Source organism: Equus asinus, chromosome 13, assembly GCF_041296235.1.
Source record: "Equus asinus isolate D_3611 breed Donkey chromosome 13, EquAss-T2T_v2, whole genome shotgun sequence".
Classification (NCBI taxonomy): Eukaryota; Metazoa; Chordata; class Mammalia; order Perissodactyla; family Equidae; genus Equus; species Equus asinus.
In genome coordinates this window covers 29,353,496-29,377,841 of record NC_091802.1, presented here as the reverse complement: position 1 = coordinate 29,377,841, position 24,346 = coordinate 29,353,496, and the positions used below count along the sequence as shown (strand labels likewise).

Here is a 24,346-nt window from a genome sequence, read left to right as displayed (position 1 = left end):
TACACAGAGATGATGTTTGTTCACTTTAATAAGTTCAAACTATCTCGGGCTTTTATTCCTACCTGTATTTTTCCTGTGTAAGTCAATTCTAGCTGGAATGGGAATACGGCAATCCCGGCCAAGAGGAGGGAAATATTCTATTATAAAACACAGACAACTGGTGCAAGTTTGCATGATGGGCAGTAGCAGCAGCTGCTTATTCGTCAAACTTTATAAGAGAAATTGAAGACTTTTTGGGTGGCAGTTCCTCTCCCAATAACTAAAACACAGAAATAGATCTTACACAGCTGAAATCTAACTGGTATTAAAAGTAAACATTTTATTATATAACAGGAATTAAAGTTTTCAAAAATTTTCACCAACGAAACCAAAAGCCATTCTCAGCACAATGAGAAATTTTACAATCAAAATGACCTTTCATTTTCAGAAATCTGACTGAAAACAAATGGTTAAATATGCTGCAAACAGACAGGGCCAAGTTGTTCTGTCTATTGTGGCAGATGAACAAAGTGTGGGCTACGGAACCACTGGCACGATGGTGACTGAAGCAGATGAGGCAGGAAGGCAGCTAAGCAGGATGCTGGGACTCAGCCCAGGGGTCCGTCTATGATCCAATTCTGGTCAGTCTGATGAGTCACTCTGATCCAGCACAATTATCCTATGTGCGTGTTTTTTAAAGAACAAAAAAGGTACTTTTGAGTTGGTGTGTATGTTTTTTAAAGACACAAACAACAGCCTCTTTCTATTCAGTTACATTTGAGGAAAATGGATTTTGATCTTTATAATCAAGGGAGATTATGATCAACTAGTGTATCGTGGAAATGCAAAATGACTGCAAAGCAACTTACAGTAGCATCTTCTGTACTCCCACCAGCCAAAACTCTTCTTGTGCTGACTCTACCAATTACTTAACCAAAGTTGGCATTAATTTCACCTTATATTTTAATTAATTATAAACATTAACACAAAAAACTGAGCAACTTTGAATTCAAGTCTTTGTCATTAATGTTAATTTGGATGCTGGTACATGTTTAAAGTCTGCTCGTGTGAACTTTGACCTACAGACATCTGATATATCATTACCTGGATGGTTCAGACCAACCCAGTCGCTTCCAAATACAGGGTTTAAGTTCCTCTTGATGAAATATAGAAGGAAGAAAAAACAACCTGATTACTTTCTAGGTCAAAGGGTACCAGTATTCAGAAGTCACATTAGTGCTATCTCTCTAGTATAGGGTGAACTGTTTTATCTACAAGAGTTGCTTCCTTCTACAAAAATAGAATCGTTCTAAAAACACAGTTAATGGGCTTCCCCTCCCAACATTCTGCAGCTCCCTGTCATAGCAATGGACCCTTAGGAAGCTAATTCACAAAGTCCCTCCATTATGTTCTCACTGAATTCAATACTAGCTAGATGCTCACACACTCTGGGCCCTGTGCCAGTCAGGGTCCTGGAGAAAACAGAATGCACCCCAGGCTCTTTAATGAAGTGACCGCTTACAGAGGTGTAGTCGGAATTAAGGGAGCAAAAAAGGGATGACAAGGCATCCAGGGACTAGCAGCAGTGGGAAGTCATTATCATTTGCAAGTCTGAAGGGACTGGGGGGGTGCAGAAGTGGGGCAGGATGGTTACTGGAACCCAGTGAGAGCTGGCACTGCGAAGGATGGGCAGCCTAATAGAAGCTGTGCTTGTGGAGGGACACCACTTCTATGCAGAGACGAGGGGCTGAAGTGAGCAGGTAGGAGAAGTCATAACCCAACTGCTCTCCTGCCCTCTGATCTTCTGCTCGGGCTTCCCCCCGGCTAGCAGGAAGCCAGTTGGCCAGGAAGCCCATGAGATACTGACCCTTGTGGACTGGGGCACAAAGCAGGGCAAAAGAAAGGACAAGAATGAGAATGGACTGGGAAAGGCATGAAAGGGATACCAGATCATCTGAAAGAGCTAATGTCTCTAACTTCCTGAGTAGGAGGAATCCAAATATAGGAGGGAGTCATTTGTGAATGGTGCCTTAAAGCTCTATCAAAATGGTTTTGAAATTAAGGTTCATTTATATCTTTCACATTGCTTGTAGACTCCATTTAAATTCCACAATTTATGATTTCTTACTGGATTCTGTAGCCTCTGTGTGAGTTAAATTTAGAACTCTTTCGACGACACTAGACAATTAGAAGCAAAACATCTTTCCAGACAATGTGCAAGATAAGGATGATGAGACTGACTAAAGGCTTGCTTTAGAAATAGAACTGGATATTGTTACTGTTTTCTGATGAAGATATGATTGGCAATTAACAGAAAACCTGGGCTGAACTACAAGGAAAAAGTGTAGGAGGATGATGTATAGCAACTGGGAAACATTTCTAAATAACTTTGATGCTCATCAAAGTCCAAGGACTCCAGACTACATTCTAAAGAATCATTCCTTCATACCTTCTTCAGAAGTCCCTAAAAAGCTCTCTGACTTCCTTCTCTCTGGCTTGGTGCTTTCTTCCCCTTTTCTCTTCTTTTTACCAACTTCTTGATCCTTGGTATTCATCTCCCTTCAATGACAATGATTTTGGGTATCAAACCATATGCACAAGGGCCAGGGGAACAGGACTGTGCTCCAAAAGAAATATAATAATAGCCAGTACTAATGGAGTGTTCCCTATTGGCCAGGCATCAGTTCAAATGCTATAATGTGTATTAACTCATTTAATTCTCATCACAACTACATAAAGCAGTTACCATTACCATCCCCATTAAGTGATAAGGAAGCTGAGGCACAGCTTACATGCCTGGTAAGTCCTAGAGCCAGGATCCGACCCAGGCAGTCTGTCTCAGACTCTGCTCTCAACCACTAGGCTATATCGTCCCAAAGAAAAAGAGCGTTTCACTTACGTTATAATTGGTGTCCTTTTTACAACCGCCATTTATTTTCTACCTTATCTTCACTTTCTGAAACCCTCTGAAGTGAAATATCTACTTGAAGTATCTAATGATTTAAGACCACATCCATCAAACCAGTAAGCAGAAACCATCTCCCCCACTCAACTATAAGCTCAAGGGCAGAGATGTCCTACCTCTCTGCCCCTCCAGCCCCCAGCACAGCACTCAGCTCATTGTCTGTGCCCAACAGATGCTGGCTGAACTAAACTGACAGTGCTTAGGGATTTTCCTTCTGTCTTCATTCACCGGATATTCAACACAAAATATGTAAAATGAGAGAGAAAGTAAAGCCAGCTACGTTGAAAAGGATTTTTTTCCTCCTAACCTCTCATCACAGAATCCCAGGCTCTAGAGTTGGAGGAAGCCTTTGGGTTAGCATTTACCTCAGTCCAAATGTCCTGGACCAGAGTCATCCAGCCTGTGCTGGAGTGGGGGAGCAGTTGTTAGAGTAACTGTAAAGGCAGCTGTTTCCTCGGTCAGATAGCTATGGTTATTAGAAAGTTTGTGCTTTACTGAATAAAAGTCTCTTACTCTGCAGTTTCTAGTCACTAGCTCTGTCCTTCGGGGCAGAAAAGAGTAAGCTGACTCTCTCCACTTTACAATATTTCAGGTATCTGAGGGCAGCTATCAAATTCTCTACTCCATCTGCTTGTCTCAGGCTGAGCTTCCCCTGCTCCTTCAGCTGTTCTCATATGACATGGTTTCCAGACCTCTGAAGCCACCCTTTTCTGCCTGTGAATGTTCTTTTTAAAATATGATGCCCAGAAAGAAGCCATACACTGTCTCCTAGGAGTCCTCTAGCCAGCATGAGATATCACCTTGATCTGGATAGTACATTTCTGTCTGCTCAGCGTTAATGCTGCATTGATCTTTTCAGCACCTGTAGAAAACTGAGGCCTCCTAGAGTCACTGTCCATGCGTTCTTTAAGAGGAATTTCTTGAATTCTTACTATGTCTCAAAATGCATGCTAAATGCTGAGCATATAAAAATAAGACATACTTCCTGCCTTCAATGAAATTACAGTGAGTAGGAGCTTCTGATAAAAAATTCCCCATTAGGTCAAATCTCTCACATTCTATACTTTTGGATCTAAACGTTTACTTTCATCTTTTAGAGAAATCTAACATTTCTACCTGTCAAGAGCATTTTGAATCCACAATCTATCACCCATCACATTAGCATTCATTCTTAGATTTGTGTTATCTAAAAATGTGATAAGCATGCCTTTTCTGATTTAATTCAAATGACTGATGAAAATGTTGAAGGTGACAGGGCCAAGATACAGCAATCTTACAGGCCTCTCTCCATACTGATATCAATCTGCTAATTAATGCCTTGAGCACTGTGGGTGGAGGAAGAGGGGCAGACAAGAGTCAGGGCTGGTTCATCTACAGCAATGTAATGCCATCACCAGACATTCATTCTCCAAGGAGCTGAGGTATTTTTTAAAAAACTAAAATCTAGCCCCCTTTCCTGAAAAAGAAAATGATCCCCTGAAGGAGAGCGATAACCTTGCAGAGCCCTTGGGGAGATCCTGTAGCTCCATGCTGTCCTCAGGTTGCTGCAGCCATCTTTCCAGGTCCTCATCCAGAGTAGAGTGAGCTCTGTCCAAGGGCAAGTGAAGCAACTGAGACAACAGTCATTTTCTCTCTCCCTTGACAAGGAAGCATAGCACTTCACAGTGGGAAAGGACTTTCAAACTTGTACTTTCACTTGTTTCTCATGAGAAAACGAGAGATTGGTGAGATTCTATCTGGAATTGTAGAGGTCACTTAGATCTGATTTAAATGTGGACCCGAAGCCTCTGTTAGCCCCTGACAAAAGCCCAGCACCCATGAGATAGATCACTATCTCCCAAAGTCCAATACTAGACTCTGTCTCAGTTCTAGGTCATTAAGTCAATTTCCACCTGAGGCTAGAACTGTACACTCATTCCTACAAGTGTTTTGGATTAAGAAGAACCTCTGAGGGCCAGCCTGGTGGTGCAGCGGTTAAGTTCGCAAGTTCTGCTTTGGCAGCCTGGGGTTCGCCGGTTCAGATCCCGGGTGTGGACATGGCACTGCTTGGCAAGCCATGCTGTGGTAGGCGTCCCACATATAAAGTAGAGGAAGATGGGTACAGATGTTAGCTCAGGGCCAGTCTTCCTCAGCAAACAGAGGAGGATTGGCAGCAGATGTTAGCTCAGGGCTAATCTTCCTCAAAAAAAAAAGAAAGAACAGAAAAGAACAGCCTCTGGGGCTAAAAGATGCAGAATATGTTTTCAGAAGGCCTGAAAAGTCCTACCCATCTGAAAAAATATCTTCCACTCTGGCCTGGTGCCGAGAACTGAAATGACTGAACATCTGTGGGCATCTATCTGTGTCCAGCACAGCCAGCCCTTTTGGAAAAGGAAGAGACAACAACAAGAGTAGCTAACTTTTGATCATGTACAAAGCATTTTATATTTATATAACCAAATGTAACTCGGCCTTTTTGAGCTTATCTTCATTTGCCTTAAATAATGGCAGAGATTTTTACTGAAGGTGTTTTTGGGAGATGGGAGGACTGGATTTACAACATACACTATAGACAAAGATTTCTAAAACTTAAAAAAAATTCTTACCTTCCTCCCCCTTTGCCTCTTTGTCTTCTCAGTCTCCCCAAAATCCCTCTCCACACTTCCTCACAGATCCCAGGGATCTAGTTTCCTCCTTCACCTCCCAGACCTTCCCTTCCAGGTCTCTCTTTTCCTTCCTCATAGAAAATCATTTAGCTTTTGAAAAGTGTGACACAAACTGGATTTACTACCCAAAAGTTATTCATAAAACACCTCTCTCATACCTTCTTCTTTTATAGCAGCTGAAAAGCTAAAAACTCAATTTCCAGTCTGCCTTACAACTGAGGGGGGTCATGTATCACATTTGGCCAATGAGCTCTAAGTGGGCATCTGCTGGGAAGGGTTTCTGAGAGTTTTTGCTTTCCAGATAAAAAGGGGCACAGCCAGCTAGAACATTCATTTGGCCCACCCTCTTATCTCTGGTTGGTGTGTGGGACAGCAGCCATCTTGCAACCAGGAGGTGACAAGCCTGACAATAAAGGCCAACATGCTACAAGTGGCAGAGCAGGAAGATCAAAAGAGCCTAAGTCCATGGTGGCTTTGTGGAGCGGTCACACCAGCCACGCTCTGCCAACCTGTGGGCCTCTTGTTATGAGACAAACTTATTTAAGCACAATGGTACAGTTTTCTATCATTTGCAGCTGAAAGAATTCTGCAGGGCTACCCCAAGGATCCACAGGACCAGAATCAGGATGAGGCAAGGTGCAAGGGCAGATTCAGATCCTGTCTTTCTTTAAAATTTAGACATTTTGTTCATCATGGATTTTTTGCATTAATTTTTATTTTTTAAGATATGGCATTAAAATAGCATTTATCTTGACTCCTGAGTTTTTTGGTGCCTCATTCAATTTTGTGACCAGGGAGTGTGTTTCACTTATCTCAGCCCAGTGCTGGCCCTGAATGACAGGACCAGGCAAGAGAAGTCAGGAGCACAGGAGGTGAGCTGAAATGGTTTGCCTTACAACACAGGGCAAAGGAGAGCTCCCACTTAGGAATGGAACTGGGTTTCTTGAGGCAACCTTGTGTTTTTAGACTGAACTGTCTGGATGAATGCCCCATTTTCTCTTATTTGACTAGAAAGATCTAAAAATTCTCTTTAAGGCCTTTAACTAAAATGTTTTGAAAGATGTTGAAACCTGTGTTTACTTCACAAAATGAAGTAAAAACAAACAAAAACAAAAAACAACTTGACAAGAAAAAAACAAATAATCCTATTAAAAAATAGGCAAAGGACTTGAACAAATATTCCTCCAAAGCAGATATACAAATGGCCATCAAGCATATGAGAAGATGCTCAATATCACTAATCATTAAAAAATTTCAAATCAAAACCACAATGAAGTATTACCTCATACCCATCAGAATGGCTACTATCAAAAAAAACCCACAGAAAATTGCAAGTATTGGCAAGGATGTAGAGAAATTGGAACCCTGCCAATGTGCACTGTTGGCAGGAATGTAAAATGGTGCAGCTGCTGTGGGAAGCAGTATGGTATTTCCTCAAAAAATTAAAAATAGATTTACCATACGATCCAGCAATACCACTCCAGAGTATATATCCAAAAGAACTGAAATCAGGGTGTCTTGAAGAGACATTTGTACACCTATCTTCAGAGCACCATTATTCACAATAGCCAAAAGGTGGAAACAACCCAGTGTCCACCAACAGATGAACAGATAAACAAAATGTGATATACACACATATGTATACATACAATGGAATTTAGCCTTAAAAAGGAGGGAAATTCTGACACATGCTACAAGAACGAACCTTGAGGACATCACGCTAAGTGAAATAAGCGAGTTACAAAAGACAAATACATATGATCTCACTCTCATGAGGTATCAACAGAAAGTACGATGGTGGCTGCTAGGGACTGAGGGGAGGGGGAAAGGGGGGCTGTGGTATAATGGACATAGAGTTTTAATTCTGCAAGCTGAAAAAGTTCTGGAGATTGGTTGCACAACAATGTGAATATACTTAACACTACTGAACTGTATACTTAAAAGTTTTATGCTACGTGTCTTTTATCACAATTAAAAATTTAAACGAAACAAAAAGCCTTTTAGGAACAGGGTCTATTAGGATAGTATGAAAAAAGACCATTTTTTTCCTTCTTCTTATTATTTGTCAATATCAGGAGAAAAACTAATACAGCAAAATCCTTTCCAAAGTCCAGCTTTTTCTGTTACCTCTCTGTGTCCTCTTCTAGATCCTGAGTTTCTTTGGTCCAAAGCATATTATCTTCTTTTTTACTGATAGTTTCTTGCTCTTCTAAGTGCCTTTGATCTAAAAACAGTTGAAAGACCTAACTTTATTAGAACAGCAACACAACAAACAATTGAGAAAGCCTGCCTTAAAATGGAGTGCAAAAAATTAAGGCTAATCAGTGGCCCCTTAAGTATGTGATGCACTAGTTCTCTTCCCAGGAGAGCAGGGGGCCAGGTGGCAGTCTGCAGGGCGCCTATTCACAGCAGCTGCTTCTGGAGTCTTGGGAGCTCTTTGGTGCCAGGTGAAGCTATAGGAAACCTTGCCCATGCCAAGGCTCAAGAGAGACAGAGGAAGCAGAGGAGAGAAAGGACACAAAAAAGAGGAGGCAAGAGACTCTGAAAACAAATTGCACAGATTTACTTTGGGGGACGACCCTGTTCTCACTTGTTAGATGTTTCTGGGTTGGAGAATCAGGGAAGAAATTTGGGTGGAGAAGGGTAGTGCCCTTTAACGTATGCCAGGCATTTTACATATGCTATCTGATTTCATCACGCAGTCCTATGAAGGGGAGGGGACTAACATTTGTTAAGTATTTCACAATGTACCAGGCACTGTGCATGGAGCTATTACATACATCATAAGGTAGGAATTATTCCTATTTTACAGATAACAACTAAGGCACAGAGACAGACATTAATCAGTTTGCCACCCAAAAGTTTTGGAGCCAGAATTGAGGTGGCTGACCTCAAGGTCCACACTCCTCCATGTACCACTGTGCTGCCAAGGACAGCATTACAGCAAGAAGCTGATGAAAAAGATCCAGGTAGCTGGCTTACCATTTGCAGTGATGCCCAGGTGACTTGCTGTGCTCTCATCCAACACTGTGGATGAGGCCTGCTGCTGCTTCAAGTGCTCTGTCCAAATATAAAAGCAGGAGGCAACACATTTCTTCCTTTACAATGTCATACTATTCTCTAGAGCAGTGGTTCTCAAAGGGTGGTCCCCAGACCAGCAGCCTCAGTATAACCTGAGAACTTGTTAGATATGCAAGTTGTCAGGCCTCATCCAAGACCCACTGAATCAGAAACTCTCAGGATGGGGTCCAGAAATCTGTGTTTTAACAAGCCCACCAGGTGATTCTGATGCCTGATAAAGTTTGAGGACCACTGCGTTTAGGGCATTCAATCTCATACAACACTAAAAATAATGATGATGACGATGATGATGATAGGTAACACTTGCAGAGCCCTATGTAGCAGGTACTGTTTCTAACTTACATACATTAAGTTAATTCAAGATTAAGGTTCACAATTAACCTTTACAACAGCCCTTGAGATTGATCACGTTATTGTTATTCCTGTTTAACAGATGAGGAAGTGCAGGTAAAAAAATGTTAAGGAACTTGCCTAGAATCACACAGATACTACAAAGAATTGTTATTAAATCCAGGCAGTCTAGCTCTAAAGTTTATGCTCTTAATCTTTACTTTATCCTCTCTCAAGAAGTTTGCAACAATTTCAGAGCAACTCAAAATTTTCCCCATCTCTATTGGCTTATATTTCATATTTTTTTACCTAGTTTATGGAAATACAGAAGGCAAAAAACATGTATAATTTCTAGTTCCTAAAGAATTGATCACTAGACTAAGACAAGCATCTGCTAAACTCAGCACACTGCTCTGCATTTGTTAGGTACTCGGTCTCCTCTAAGTGCTCTCCAGAGCAGAGCAGAGCAGAGCAGAGACAGTGAGAAGGCGGCACAGACAGTAACCCTGGGCTCGCTGCTGGCATGGCCCTGTTGTGTACAGGTGCGGGTCAGGAATCAGGTCCTACCTGGCAGCCTCTGGGTATCAAGGGGATCCATAAGATCATTTAATATAATTTGAAATTTAAAAATCCATTTTTATCCTCGATTAAAAGTAGTCCCTTATTGATCTTAAAGGATCACCTATATCCTAGGGTTCTAAAGAACCTTCCCCTTTAGGCCCTTGTCAGAAGTCTAGAGCTTTGCATGTGGGTCCTCCAAAGCACAGGTGTCAGCTCCAGGTCACTTCCCAAAGCCCTCCAGAGGGGAAACAACAACAGAGTGAAGATATACAATAACCAGGTGGGACAATAATTGTTCATCATTAGGAGAAACCACCCAAGTGCCCTCTGCCCTTTGTCTTTCTGGAAAATTACTGACCCATCTCAAACTTGGCACAGATAATTCCCACGAGCAAAATGAGGGAGGGTTTCTGCAGAGTGCACTGGGGTACAGCAGTGCCCTGAGGTTGGAATCATGGAGGAAGCCAGGTAACAGCTGCTGAATCGGGGGAGTCTACATGGTGACTGAAGACAGAAGACGCCAGGATCCAGAGGAAAAGTATCACTAAGGTCAAACTGCAAAGAAGCCCTCAAGTGCTGCCTTAAGCCATGACCAAGGAACAGACAACACTGAGAATCCACCTGAGCAGGACACGTACGGTGACGTCTACTCTCACAAGCAGCAGTTCTACTGTTGTATGAAGAAGAACAACTGGAGAGAAATTTGTGAGGACTCCCTAGGGAGTTCCAGAGAATGAAAGCCTGTATGGGGGTGGGGGCTCTAAGAGTCTGACCCAACAACCCTGTCACCTATACAACCCTGTGGCATTGGGGGAGGGGTGCGGTCAGGCAAGAAGGGCCTATGTCTACAGAAGAAGAAACTAAGGAAGGTTCTAGCAGCTCTGACCGGGTCCACCTAAGTTCCTCAGGCCAATGGTCAGGGGCTGGGAGTTCTGATAACCTAGACAGTAGCTGTCCGTTGAGTTAGACCAGGTAAGTCCTCATTTACCTCTCTCTTTCTAATAAGACACAAAACCTCAGAATCCTGAAAACCAAGTGGCGCACCTCAGGAAATTCTCTAAACGCCCCATACCCAGAATTGGACCATCAGAGGTCTGATGAGATGTGTCCTCTGAGGGCCTCTGGTCAGCCAGGCTGTCAAGAAGAGAGTAGTCAGGTCTTTCCCGGGGAAGCAAACCACCTGCCTCAAATATCTCTATAACCATGTACCATTTACTTTCAGCATCAGCTACAACTAAAATTGAGTTGGTATTGCTCAGTCTCTGAAACAGAAAATTCTGGTCTCATTAAGTCTTGTGCCACTGACTTCTCTGCCCTCAGGAAAGTGATTCATCCATGATGCCAACAGCTTTAATACCTCCTGCTAATGGCAAAACTGAAAGTACAGGGTGTCTTGGCCTTCAGAGCCAGACTTCAGGCCCCCAAGGTATGGCTGGTTTGGTTCGAAAAGGAGATAAGAATTCCTTTAAGAAAAAAAATTCATCATAATAAACCATTTGAATGTTATTTCCTCTTAGAATCATTACCACAGACACTTTAAGTAACAAAACGACAAGAGACACAGGCCAATTATCCTGGCCAGGCTTCAGTAGTCACCCATTTTATCAGGAAATTGCCCCTTCCTGAATTCTGTACATTTCCTCAGACCTTCATAGGGCCTTCTGTACTAGTGTTCACACTTGAGACAAAGAAACCACATTGTGGCCAGCGACCATAACTAACAGGGCCATGGAGTAAATTCTGTATTGAACATCCTTACCAATTTCGTCAAGTAGCTCCTGAGATGGTGGTGGTAGCTCATCAATGTTATGCTGTGAGATGGTTTCTACTAGTTCTTAAAAAAGATAAAGGGGAAAATGACTTAACACCTTCCTAGACCTGAACTGGATTTTCTAGGCTTCCGCGTGGATTTGACTTAAGATTTCTCAGTGATGAAACAAACTAACGTGAGGAGAAAACCTCAAAAATTAGCAGTCCTAGTTGAGACCTGCTAACATGTGAAGGGCTTTATTCTTCCTTTTACTCAAAACCTTTCCTACATCACCCCTTACCCAAGTATTGCTTGATCAGTGTCCCTCCCTCCCCAGGGACATTTGAGGTAGGTGAGGTACAAATTCCTAAGAGGCTGGGGACCCAATCTGGACCAGAGCTGCTGAGGGATACAGAGGCTCTGGACAGTCCAAATGAACAAAACATAAAGTGGGAGCCTTTCTCTGCAGACTATCAGGCCAGGGGATATAGGAGCAACCATCCTTTGGGCCTCCCCTAAGTGCTCAATTATAACATTAACCAAAAACCCTCAGCATAATTCACAAAATCCCTATCCCCCTGAGGGAAATTCTAAGAGCTGGACCAAAGACACAGATACTAAAATTGATGTAGCAAACGCAACATGCCTCAAGAGCTGTTAACACTCTCATACCCTTTGATTTGGAAAGTGTCTTCTAGGAATCTAGCCTATGGAAAGGATCAGAGGTGCAGGTAAAGATTTTTGTACAAAGGGCAAAACTGGGAAAGCAATATAAATTTTCAACATAAGGGCATGGTTAAGCAACATATGTAGAATGGACTATTATGTAGCCATTACATATATTTACAAATCATTTTTAGTGACAAGCGGAAATCCTCAAAATATATCATCAAAGGAAAAAACCAAGCAAGAGCTGATATACAATATGATTTCAACTATGCTGAATGTGTATATATATTTGTATATTTCTAAAAATATGAAAAATATATGTACCAAAATATTACAAGAGATTAAAAAATGGTGGTAGAATTAATTGGTGGTTTTCTTTGTTAAGCTCTTCTTTATTCTCCAAGTTCTCTATAATGAATTGTTTTACTTTTATAATCAGGGGGAAAACAGCATTTTTGTTTGAATCTAATGTAAAAAAATGAGCTCCCTTAAATTAAGCTCCCTTAAATTGCTTATGTATTTCAATATTAAACACAGGGTACCTTTCGGCAGACTCCTTCTCTGCATGGCATGGGATGATGTGTCCGGTGCCTTAGCAATGCTGGAGGAACCAGCCCCAGTAAATGTAGACAACTTTTTCTATAAGTAAGACATAAACGTGGTAATTGACGCATGTGTTAAGCTAAAAATGCCCATGCAGCTCAATCATTTCCAAGATTAAGCTTGTATCATCAATGGAAGAAGGCACTTGTTTTGTTGACTGAGTCAAACTCATTCGAATGTCACCTCCTCTGGGAAGCCTTCTCACTCCTCTTTGCCTCTGCGGCACTCACTACTTAGCTCTGTGTTATATCACACCAGTTTTTCTCACTAGGTGGTGAGCTCCTTTGGGACAGGGACTATACCTATCTTATTCACATTTGGGCACTTACAAGAGGGCCTGGCATGGTGCCTAGCACTTAGAACCTGCCCAATTAACAGTTTGTTGAACGAAAGCATAAAATCCTTTATTTCTCTACTTCAGAGTGAGACCTTTTGTGAGTCAAATGCCCAAAGAAGATGACAGTAAATTTTTCATTAAGGGCCAAAGCAAGTAATCAATCTGCTTATAGAATGGTCAGTCGACCATTTTAGGTTTTTAGCTTTAGGTTTTTAATGAGTGTACCAAGTGAGGAACCTGTAGTTTTCTTGAAGAGACTACACATGAAATATGAGGGAGAGAGAGAAGAAGAAAGAAGGACAGCATGGGGAGGGGGAGGAGGCGAGAAGACAGCATACAATTAAGTGTTTTTACCGCAGACTATTAGTTCAGGAGTTCAGAGAAGGTGGAGATCAATCAAAACTCTCAGCGAACTAACCAGAGGAGGCTTCAAGGAGGAAGCAGCACTTGAGCCTCCCTAAGTAGGTAGAATATGTAAGCTATGAGAGGTTGGCTCTTCAGAGAAATCGCCAAACATTTCTCTGAGGGGAAAAAAGGCACAAAAACCCAGGATCCATCCTACAACACAGACTTGGAGAGGAGCCCCAGGGAAGCCTGGAAAGGATCCAGCTTATTTCTGGCTTTGTTCATAAAACAGATTTGGAGAAATCTTGGCACTTTGCATCACTGAAGGCTTTGGGCTGACTCCATGAGTGTGTAACACAGAGTAGGTCTACTTACGAGATCAGTCAATCTTGAACGGAGAGTTTCAGAGGAAGTAAGAAGGGAATCTAGGCTCTTTGCTCTCTCCCGGACAGTTGTAAATGTATCACACAAAGTTGGGATAGATTCTTGACTGTTCCAGCACGAGGTAGACCCTGTTTTAACTTGAAATGTGATACTTTCAAGGCAGTCTTTATACCGACTGGCAGCTGAAGAAATTGACCCTGTTGCAGAAAAGAGGGCAGTGTCCAAATCCTTTACATTATTTAAAACAAAAATTAAAACCTCCACAAAACTCTATACCACGGATTCTTTAAACTGTTAATAACCAAAAACAATCACTAATCTGAGAAACAGCTTCTCAAGGGATACAAAATGACAGTCTCTAAACTTGGCCAACAAAATAAAGGGAGATTATTTGAATCACAGATATATGGAAACAAGGACACTGGAAAGAGGATATTTGATGCTGGGTGTACGCAGTTGCAGGACTCAGAACTATGTACATTTAAGCACAAGGTACTGCTTTAAGTTACAGACTCTGGAGAATCCAATGTTTTCACACTAAATTCAATAGTATTTAAGAGTACAAAGCAGGTTTTGCATTTGCATGTCTCCACCAGTGAAGTCAAAAACCTTATTACTGCTTAATAATCCCCACCCCTACCCCAACCTGGCCTCCCATGGGGGCATCCCCTTCAGCTTTTGCACTGCGAGAAAACACCCTTGGGATCTGCTCCTGCAGCCTGGCTTCCCAGAGCCAAGGGGACAGGGGCTGTTAGTTCCTCTCTCACAACACTTCTCCCCTGCAGGTGATTACCTGGGCTGAGTGGAGTGCTGACACTAGTAGGTGCATGGTTTATTCTGGGTGTTTTGCATGAGACTTCCTTAAAAGAACCGTCCTGCTCATATGAGATACTAGACAGGTCTTGAATGTCTGTCAATGATCTAAAGAATTAAAAGTACACAGTAGCTGAGAGAAAAAGTTAAGAAAAATCAAACAATATACTGCTGAGAGGTACTTTTTAAGGATGCTCTTGATAAAAATATTTGGCAATAGGCCAGAATTAGAGAATATCTTAGAATGTCTTAAAAAGAATACTAGAGAATATCTTAAAAAAAGAGATACTAAGTTTAAACATTTTTCAACAGCTAAAAATACACTATTTCCATAGATGAAAGTATATTTATCTAGAAAACAAATTTAATCTACTTCAAATATAAACATATTATTATTATCACTGTATTTTCTTGATTGTAAGATGCTATTAGTTTAGATCACATCATCATAACAGCTTTTTGGTGAAAGAAGAAACACACTCATTAAATGTATATGTAAAAATGGGAAGAACGTAGACTCTTACAAACAAGGAAACACTATTCTCCTAAAACCAAGACTTTACACAGCATCCTTAGGCAACACTTTGGTGGCCATACATGTCTTTCTCTTTCACTTCCACTGGTGACTCCTTTAATGTCTCCTCTTGTTCACCTGCAGTACTGTAAGAGAGAAAGTGATAAAATCATATGAATCCCATCAGCAGAGTGCACTAGGTTGGTACAAGGGACCAGTTTATCAGCCCATTGTGAGAAGCAGCAGGAAGGGCACTGAGCTCAGAAGTGGAAAGTTTGGGTTCTGGTCCTGGCTCTACTAATGACCAGCCACATGTTCTCAGGCACCTCTGGGCCTTGCTCTGGACTGCAGTTTCCTCTCTAGAGATTCAATAAATACTCTCTAAGAGTCAGCTCATCTGAAATCAGTCAACAATGCTATATGACAGGAGCAAGTTCCTGAGGAAATCAATGGAGCACAGGAACTTTGCTGGGGATGGAGGGTGGAGCAAGGCGCACAGCCATGGGGCCTTACCAACTGTAAGACAGCTTCCTGGCATGAAGTATTAGGAGAGGCCAGAGAGGTTTGTGAAAAAAGTTGGCCAGAAAAGAATACCGAAGACAAAACTGACCCACTTCTACTTTAACCAATATTTGGGATTCAACTGCAATACTCCTTAAAGCCTGAATCTCTGATAGAAGGTAGTAATATGGCACAGAACACTCCTGACCAACCCATCATGGACACGGAGCATGAGCTAAAAATGAACTTTTGTTGTTTTAAGCCACTAAAATCTGGGAGTTGTCTGTTACATAGCATAATCTAGCTTAGCCTGACTGATATAGCCTCTTACTAACTGTACAACCTTAGGGAAAATACTTACTCTGAACTTTGGTTTTCTTATTGGCAAAATGGAGGTAACAGTATGTATCTCAGAGGGTTGTTATATGAATTAAATTTGACCAAAAAAAGTACCTGGCATATGGTATCTGATTAGGAAATACTAGTTATAATTATTATAGATAAGGAAATTGAGATCCAGATGGGGGAAAGTAAATTGAATGTAATTATACCAGGCACTTTACACCTATTATTACTTTTTCAATTAAATTTTTCATTTTGAGATAACTGTACATTCACTTTAGTTTTAAGAAATACACTTTACCCAGTTTGCCTCAATGGTAACATCTTACAAATCGATGGAACAATATCACAACTAAGATATCAACACTGATGTGGTCAAGATACAGAACATTTCCACCATCACAAGGATCCCTTACGTTGCCCTTTTATAGCCACGTCTACTTCCCTCCCACTCCCCATCTCTTCTTTAACCCCTGGAAACCACTCACTTGTCCTTTTTCCTATAATTTTATCATTTCAAGAACATTACATAAGTGGAATTATGTACTAAATAACTTTTGGGGATTGTTTTTTCCACTTAACATAACTCTCTGAAGATTTACCCAGGTTGTTGCATGGTCAATAATTTATTCTTTTTTATTGTTGAGTATTCCATGGTACAGATGTACCACAGTCTACTAAATCATTCGCTTGTTAGCAACATCTGGGTTTCCAGTTTTTGGCTATTATGAACAAAGTTGTTATAAACATTTGTGTATGTGTTTTTGTGTGAACATTCATTTCTCTGGGATAAATGCCCAGGACTTATATTATTACTTTTAATCCCTATGTCAACATTCTTAGTAAGGATTCTTATCCCTGTTTTACAAATGGGGAAACAGAAGATAGGGGTTGAGAAACTTAACCAAGGTCACACGGATAGAAAGGCAGAGTCAGGATCTGAATACTGATAATGACTTCGTTTCATGACCCCTCACAATTTTGCTGAACAAGGCCTAACAAGGCTAAGTTGCCCAAAGCTAATTTTTATAACACGGTGGCTAATACGTTTGAAGATGAGCAATATATAAATACAGGGAATTATCATCATTTAACATTACTTCTATGAGTCTGAAACTGTGAATAAAATAATAGTACATACCTCCGTATAGGTTGGAATTGAGACTTAGTCAAAACCTCAGCATTCTTTCCAAGGCTTTTTCTCACTTGGAACTTTTCTTCACCTGAAAGAATAAAGTAAACGTATTTTTTTTTACTGAATTTTTTCCAACTCAGATTATTATTTTCATTGCCTAGAATCTCCCTTGGTCTGGTCCAGAATGAGAAATATCTGGATAAACAAAGTACTTCCTAATTGGGTTTGGACTGAGTGCTATAAACGAGGTTTTTGCTCTGAAAGTTTATTTTCCTTGCTCAGAGGGGAGAACTATACTCCGACACTCAGAATACAATCAAGCCATTTACTGGCCTTTCAGTTAGAACTGCACAGTTATTTCTGGAGACAAATGTTGTTTTGTCTTTTCAGGAAGGCAAACTGACCTGGTTCCTGTCAACAGACACCAGGGGGCGTTGAAACCAAGAACTGTTTGTTCACTAAAGATTCAAACAGAAAAACCATTAGCTAGGCATTTTCACAGTGGTAACTACGCCTCTTGGCCATCAAACACCACTTAAAGAGTGGGGGTGGGGTCTTGAGTACTAAAGAGCTAATTCAACTGTCTTCTGTTCTCCTTGACATCAAGTGTCTAAAGTTACTCCTCCCCAATTCTCAGTAAGATACTTTGCAGACCTCTGGGCAGACTGGGCCCGTAACCATTTTCCTTCCCACTAGTGTACTGCTCTGGTTTATAGAGAAGGGGATAGACAGAGCAGCCCGCCATGATGGCAAATGCTCACTCTCCCCTTGCCATTCCATAAGTCCAGGTTGTCTGGTGGGCAGTGGGGAGGCCCAGCAGAATAGTGCCACCTTTGGCAGGTACCAAGGAGCTCTGAAACCCCATCAGTGGAGAAGCATTGGGGTTCTTCTTCTTGTGACCCTCTTTCAAATACCTAGAAAGCATAAACACCTAGAAAGCATAAACGAATTCCTAATAAGCACAATTTAGAGCTGGAGCAGAACTTAAAGAGATTTTAGAGCCTGACCCTCTCCTTTACTTTATCCAAGGGGAGAGTGGGGCCCTAGGGTGAAGTGACTTGCCCAAGGTCATGCAAAAAAAATCAGTGGCAGAACTGGGCTTGGACCCCAGCATGTGTCCAGTCATTACCTCTGTTGTATCGCCTGGTGGGGACATGTATCAGACCCCTAAGGAAAAAAGGGAAAGGGAAGGGCTGAAAGAAGGAAACAGAGTACAATCACCTTCTTCATGTACTTCAGATGTTTGTAGTGAATTACTCCTGGTTTTCTGACCTGCCTGCCCCACAACTTCTCTACCCTACTCAACCCTCTTCCAACCGTAAGTAAAGTGGCCATGTGCAGGTCAGGCTCACACAGAAAGTGATCAGGGGCAGAGGCTCCAGGGAAAGAGTGGGTGGCCCAAGACCCAGGTCTGGGGACTTTTAGTACACGTTGTCCTGAGCATAACTGTTCATCTAAAAGCTTACAGCTTCTTAAAATGCTCCCCACTGTGACAGAGGCCTGACTCAGATTAGAGATGGAAGCTGGAGCGTGCAGCAGGAGGAAGGGAGTAAGTTCAGAACCCGAGGCTGTCCTGCCTGGGTTCAGAATGTTGAGAATGGTCGTGGACAGCTACATGGCTTGGCAGGTGGATAACTCTGGTTTTATAATAGATGGCTGCATACTTTAAAAGAGCAAAAGTGAAAAAATTTTTAAATGTCTCCATCAGAACCAGTGGTTCACTTATCTTGCCTTGTGCCACATCCTGGCTGCTGATCCAAGGTTAACTTCCCATGAAACGGAAAGCAACTGCTGTTATAGAGAATCCAAGGCCTCCCAAGGGAAGGATGGTATGTTGACACTGTACCATTGGCTGTTGTTAACTCTTTGCTAAGACGCTAAGCAAGCAAAGAAAAGTGATGGTGGAACTCTGACTTTTGGGGTAGAGAAGGACATGGACACCTAGCTCTAGTCTTTGTTGTGTCAATAACTAGCTGTGTGGCCTGGGCAAATCCCTCAGGTCAGCTCAGCAAAGATAACGGAGTAGCCTGAAATCTAGTTTTCACTAGAGAAAACCAGAGGAAAAAAAGAAGCAACTACTACAACATATGCTCTAAGAACCCAAGAGGAGGTGTAAATAATGATGTGCGGGTGTCACGAGGCCGGTGAGCGGCAGGGGGTTCATTCTAATGAGGGGAAATCATTGAGCCCAAGTTTTCTCATCTGTTTGTTTTCGGTTTTGGGGGGGTTTTTTTGAGGAAGATAAGCCCTGAGCTAACATCTGCTGCCAGTCCTCCTCTTTTTGCTGAGGAAGACTGGCACTGAGCTAACGTCCATGCCCATCTTCCTCTACTTTATATGTGGGATGCCTACCACAGCATGGCGTGCCAAACGGTGCCATGTCTGCATCTGGGATCCTAACCGGTGAACCCTGGGCTGCTGAGAAGCGGAGCATGCGAACGTAACCGCTGTGCCACCGGGCCGGCCCCTGTTTTTTTTTTTTTTAACTTTTCTCATCTGTAAGATGACAGGCCTGGAGAAGGTATTCTCTAAGGACTGGTCCAGCTCTAAACATCTGTGATCTGACAGAAAGTGAAAGCAAGTGATTCTTAAAGGAATCCGCACTAAGGGCTTATTACCAGAAGCTTGCGGTTGGGCAAACGCATCTTGTATTCCTTCAAAGCCCTCTTCTATGGGACTTGAGGTCTATAAAAGGAGGAAGGAGCAAAGAAATGAGGTTCACTGGAGGCAGACATTATCATCAAAAGGTTGAGAATTTCTTGATGTTCTTAAACCTTGAAAATCTTCACAAGGTTCCTGCATCTTTTATAGAAAAAGAACAAACCTGCTTCGCAGACTCGAAGCACTTATTCGTACCATATGTTCCTCCTCAACAAGCAGTCCTCCCCCACCTCCCATTGTGAGGAGGAATTAATTATATGCCTTTTCCCTTCTTTATGTCGTTATCCCCTCCTCACCTCAACCTTACAACAAAGATGTTTTGATTCCTGGGAGCTTTATCAGAGGAGCCCAAGAAGGCTGGAAAAATGGCCCAGACTGCAAAGCTGTTCTATGGGGTGAGGAGTCAGAACACTGATTCCTTTGAGGGGAGGCAGGGACTGAGAGGAAGCACCCGGATTTAGGGACCAGGAATGTTCTGTTTCTTGACCTGGGTGCTCGTTACACGAGTGTGTTCGGTTTGTGAAAGATCATGAGCTGTACAATTAAAATCCAGGTACTTTTCTCTATGTTCTAGTTTTTATACAAATGTACATATTATATGTATGTACATATATACTTTGTCTTTTTATTAATGATTTTCTTAACATCTCAGTCTGCTCACAGTAAAATCAAGAATGTTTAAAGGATTAATAATGGAAAACTGATCTGACTGAGTTTTCAGAAGCGCAGACAAGAGGAAATTATGCTTTTTGATGAATCACTGAATTCTTCTTGTCAGTCAAACGTTGTGATTGACATGTACATAATTCTCCTTTTCCTCTACCCTAACTTCCATATGGGTAAAAGATCCCAGAAAGGTGGCAGGTTAGGGGTGAGGTGAGGCGGAAATTATATAAGTAAATAAGAGAATCCAAGAATTTCATTTTATAAATGAGAATACTCTGTACAAACAGGTTCTTGCAAAAGCTAGGCAGATCCCAGAGAAAGCCCCAAGTACTAGACAGTCTCATATTTACTGCTGAACCCATGCCTCTATTCCTGGCTCTCCTACCACTAAAGCTTGGCAGGTAAAGGACTAAATCCTTACATCTGAGGATCGCCAGTTCTTCACACAGAGGAATAACATAGCAGCCTGCCTTCTCTTCCCCACAGGAAGGATATGTGAATCAGGAAATGTGAAGAAAAGTGTTTTTGAAAAAAAAGTACAAAGTGCTGTACAAATGCAGGAATCACAATTTTGGGAGAAACTGCTTATGACTTTCCTTTCTTAAAAATCTTATTTTTCAGATGTTTTTTCAAAACATGAAAACACTGATAAGTCAAGGTTATATACTTTTAGGTATAAGCTATTTTTCTCAATTAAAACAATTTAAAACTAATAAGGTAACGGAGAAAGCTGAAAATGTACTTTACCCCAAACTGTAAATTTTTACCTCTAGAGCTAAGTTTTCTTGAGCCGCCGAGGAGTAAAAATAGTCATATTCTGGAGTTAAAAATTCATCTGTTATGTCCTCAGAAGACTCTGGTGAACAAGTTGATTGCACAGACTGATCCTATTAATAATGGAGGAAATCACTTTTAAGTTGGCATTCATTGTAAACAAATCCCTTTATAGCTGGATGCAGTGTTAATAATGGATTTATCTAAAATTAGCAGTCAAGTAAACTGGTGCAGGCATGACGGAAAACAGTCTGGAGATTTCTCAAAAAATTGCAAATAGAAATCCCACTACTGGGTTTTATCCAAAGAAGATGAAATAAAAAATACAAAGAGGTCTATGCATCCCTATGTTTACTGCAGCACTATTCACAATAACCAAGATGTGGAAGCTACACAAGTGCCCATTGACTGATGATGGGATAAAGAAGATGTGGTATATATACAATGGGATACTACTCAGCCATAAAAAAGACAAAATCGTGCCATTTGCAACAACATGGATGGACCTTGAGGGTATTAAGTTAAGTGAAATAAGCCAGACAGAGAAAGACAAACACTATAAGATTTCACTCATATGTGAAAGATAAACAAATACATGAATAAGGAGAACAGATTAGTGGTTACCAGAGGGGAAGGTGGCAGGGGATAGGGCGAAAGGGATAATGGGGCACATATGTATAGTGACAGATAAAAACTAGACTACTGAGGGTGAGCAAGATGCAGTCTATACAGAAACTGACATATAATAATGTACACCAGAAATAACAGTTATAAGCATACGCACCTCTACCTCTGCTCTCCCTCCCCATAGGGAGCTGAGAACACCCTGAAGCAGGTGTGGTGAATGACAATCTTGAGTCTCAGGATCCTCATCTGCACAATGGAAGTTGGGGGAGGTGAGGTGACCTCTCTGCTCTAAAATTTCCAGAAAGAAGAAAGGCCCTGGACCACTAAAGCTGGGGACATAATTTAAACACCCTGATCCTCAAGGGCACAGACACAGTCCACGTGTTGGCATCATCTTCCAGATGAGGAGGCTGAGGCTGCTCAGAACTGGGACCCTCAGGTATTCCAGTTTAAAGGCAAGTGAAGGAGCATGATTTTAAAAATAGCAATGCAATCTCAATAATAAAAGTAAAATTAAAAAGTTAAAAGTAACAGTTATTTCTTCAGCATCTCCATTCTATCCCTTCCTTTTCTGCTTATGTCTACACTCAGGCCCTGATCACCACATGGCAGACAACTGGCTCCTGTCCTCACTTTCAATCATCCCTTTGCAGATGTTTGTGGTTTATTTCCTTGGACACTGCTTTTATCACACGCTTCCCCTTCTGTGCCCTTAGCACCTGCTATCCTTTACCTCTCACATCACAGTGAAATTTCCTAGACAAGCTTGGCCTTGCATACCTTCCCCACTTCCCTCACAGACCTGCTTCTCCAGTCAAGCCAGTCTGCTTATGTGGCAGGTCCTTCCAGCCCTCACATGAGAGAAAGAATTAATTGTCCTGTGAGTGGCTTGTGTGCTATGATTAAATACAATAGCATGTTCTCCAAAGACTTCAAACATTATCACAATTGTATTTTTACATTGTTTCATTCTCAATTACTATTTATATTCTTTAAACGATTATGGCCCCATGTCAATGATGACAAAAAAAAAACAACTGTGGTTCCTTTAGTGTGGCTGGACTATGGCCCAACTGCATGCTTCTAGAATGTGCTAAACCCCTGAAGCAAGGTTGTAACCTCAATGCAAATGCTAGGAAATGACTGGACCCCACAGATCCTGCTGAGGGACAGTTGTCAGGCATGAACACACTCCTTCCACTGGGTTGAGAGCTGAATTTGGGTCTTCGAGAACATTCCAGGTGAAGGCACTCTCACACAACCTGTCTTTGTTTCTCCTACTCCAATCTGACCTCAGTCATGAGCTTTGGTATTTGACTTCACACTGTGCTTTAACAGTTGGTCTTGTCTACCCAGCTAGACAGAAAGCTCAGCGTCAGAGCTGAACCTGACACTTGTCTGTGTTTTCCCCAAGCTCCAGGATACATGATGCTTTGAGTTGAACTGACTCAAAAACTATTAGGCAGGGAGGAAAGACTTCTTCATTCATGTCAGAAACCTGAGGGCACATGCTCCAACAAAAAAGAACTACTACAGAAATTGTTTCAATGTCATAATCCTCAGCTCTACTTTATTAGGTCCTTGTGTCCAACTTGGCTCTCCAGGCCATCTTACTTACGCTGTAAGATTTCTCAATGACCACAGATGCATCAGAACTTGCTTGAAAGACTTCACTATGCTCTGGCTGCTCATTTTTCCTGAGGGACGGGTGCCTGATACCTAATGATTATAACACAATCAGGGCCAAAGTCATTCAGTGACACTCATGGCATGGGAGGGGCAAAGGGCAATGTGAGAGAAGAGATGGAAGCATAGTCTGCCAAGGGTGGCCATGTCTCACATGTCAGATTCAGTCTAGAAAGTAGAGACTGTTAGTTTAGCCTTGCCCCAGCACACAGCCCTGGATCATCACTCTTTTGTTTATCCATTCAACAGTGATGGGGGCCGGCCCAGTGGCGCAGTGGGTAAGTGCACACATTCTACTTCGGCAGCCCGGGGTTTGCCGGTTCAGATCCCAGGTACGGACATGGCACCGCTTGGCAAGCCATGCTGTGGTAGGCGTCCCACATATCAAGTACAGGAAGATGGGCACGGATGTTAGCTCAGGGCCAGTCTTCCTCAGCAAAAAGAGGAGGACTGGCAGCGGATGTTAGCTCAGGGCTAATCTTCCTCAAAAAAAAAAAAAGTGATGCTTGACAAGGAACAGATTCTAAATACCAAAAACATCCAAGCCAATATGACCTCAATAAAATAATTTTTTTAAAAACCAAGCCAAGAGATTTTCTACCTAAGATAAATTATAATTTTAGATGTACTTTTCTTTAACTTGCAAACAACTGTGAAATGATATCCATGACCTGACTGCAAGCAAATACCAAGTGGAAACACATACCTTCAGTTTTAACTTGAAAATCTATAAAAGTGGTAACAGCAAATGTCATTTGTCTCTAGGTTTCTCTGGGATAGACTCTCTGGGAGCCAGCGGAATTTTTCCAGCTCAAAATGCAATGCACATAAATGGGCGGCAGAGAGTGGGCGTCCACCACTGCCCTCAGTTAAAAGATTCCATTCCTTGCCAGGTTAAATTCAGGACCAGGGTCAGTGTACGGAGATTATGTTACTTCCTTTGGTCAAAGGGGTCTGCTCCAGTAATAAAAAAATTCA

At 41.8% G+C, this 24,346-nt stretch overlaps 1 protein-coding gene across 10 annotated transcripts in view; it reads right to left on the bottom strand.

Moving 5' to 3' along the window:
• Positions 1–299: 299 nt before the first annotated feature.
• TEX14 (testis expressed 14, intercellular bridge forming factor) overlaps positions 300–24,346 on the bottom strand; it is a 130,346-nt gene continuing 106,299 nt past the window's right edge. For 4 of the 10 annotated variants that reach the window (XM_014826764.3, XM_070482901.1, XM_070482904.1 and 1 more), the window contains 15 exons: positions 23,301–23,401; positions 21,049–21,168; positions 19,573–19,639; positions 16,961–17,042; positions 15,060–15,122; positions 14,443–14,570; positions 13,641–13,846; positions 12,523–12,619; positions 11,321–11,395; positions 8,572–8,649; positions 7,717–7,813; positions 4,439–4,531; positions 2,429–2,538; positions 1,084–1,135; positions 300–658 (listed from right to left, as the gene is read on the bottom strand). In XM_014826764.3, the coding sequence (XP_014682250.2) occupies positions 622–658; positions 1,084–1,135; positions 2,429–2,538; positions 4,439–4,531; positions 7,717–7,813; positions 8,572–8,649; positions 11,321–11,395; positions 12,523–12,619; positions 13,641–13,846; positions 14,443–14,570; positions 15,060–15,122; positions 16,961–17,042; positions 19,573–19,639; positions 21,049–21,168; positions 23,301–23,401 (1,406 nt within the window). In that variant the 3' untranslated portion in view covers positions 300–621. The remainder of the gene's footprint in view (positions 659–1,083; positions 1,136–2,428; positions 2,539–4,438; positions 4,532–7,716; positions 7,814–8,571; positions 8,650–11,320; positions 11,396–12,522; positions 12,620–13,640; positions 13,847–14,442; positions 14,571–15,059; positions 15,123–16,960; positions 17,043–19,572; positions 19,640–21,048; positions 21,169–23,300; positions 23,402–24,346) is intronic. The other 6 variants (XM_044744735.2, XM_014826771.3, XM_070482902.1 and 3 more) reach the window with 6 other exon arrangements.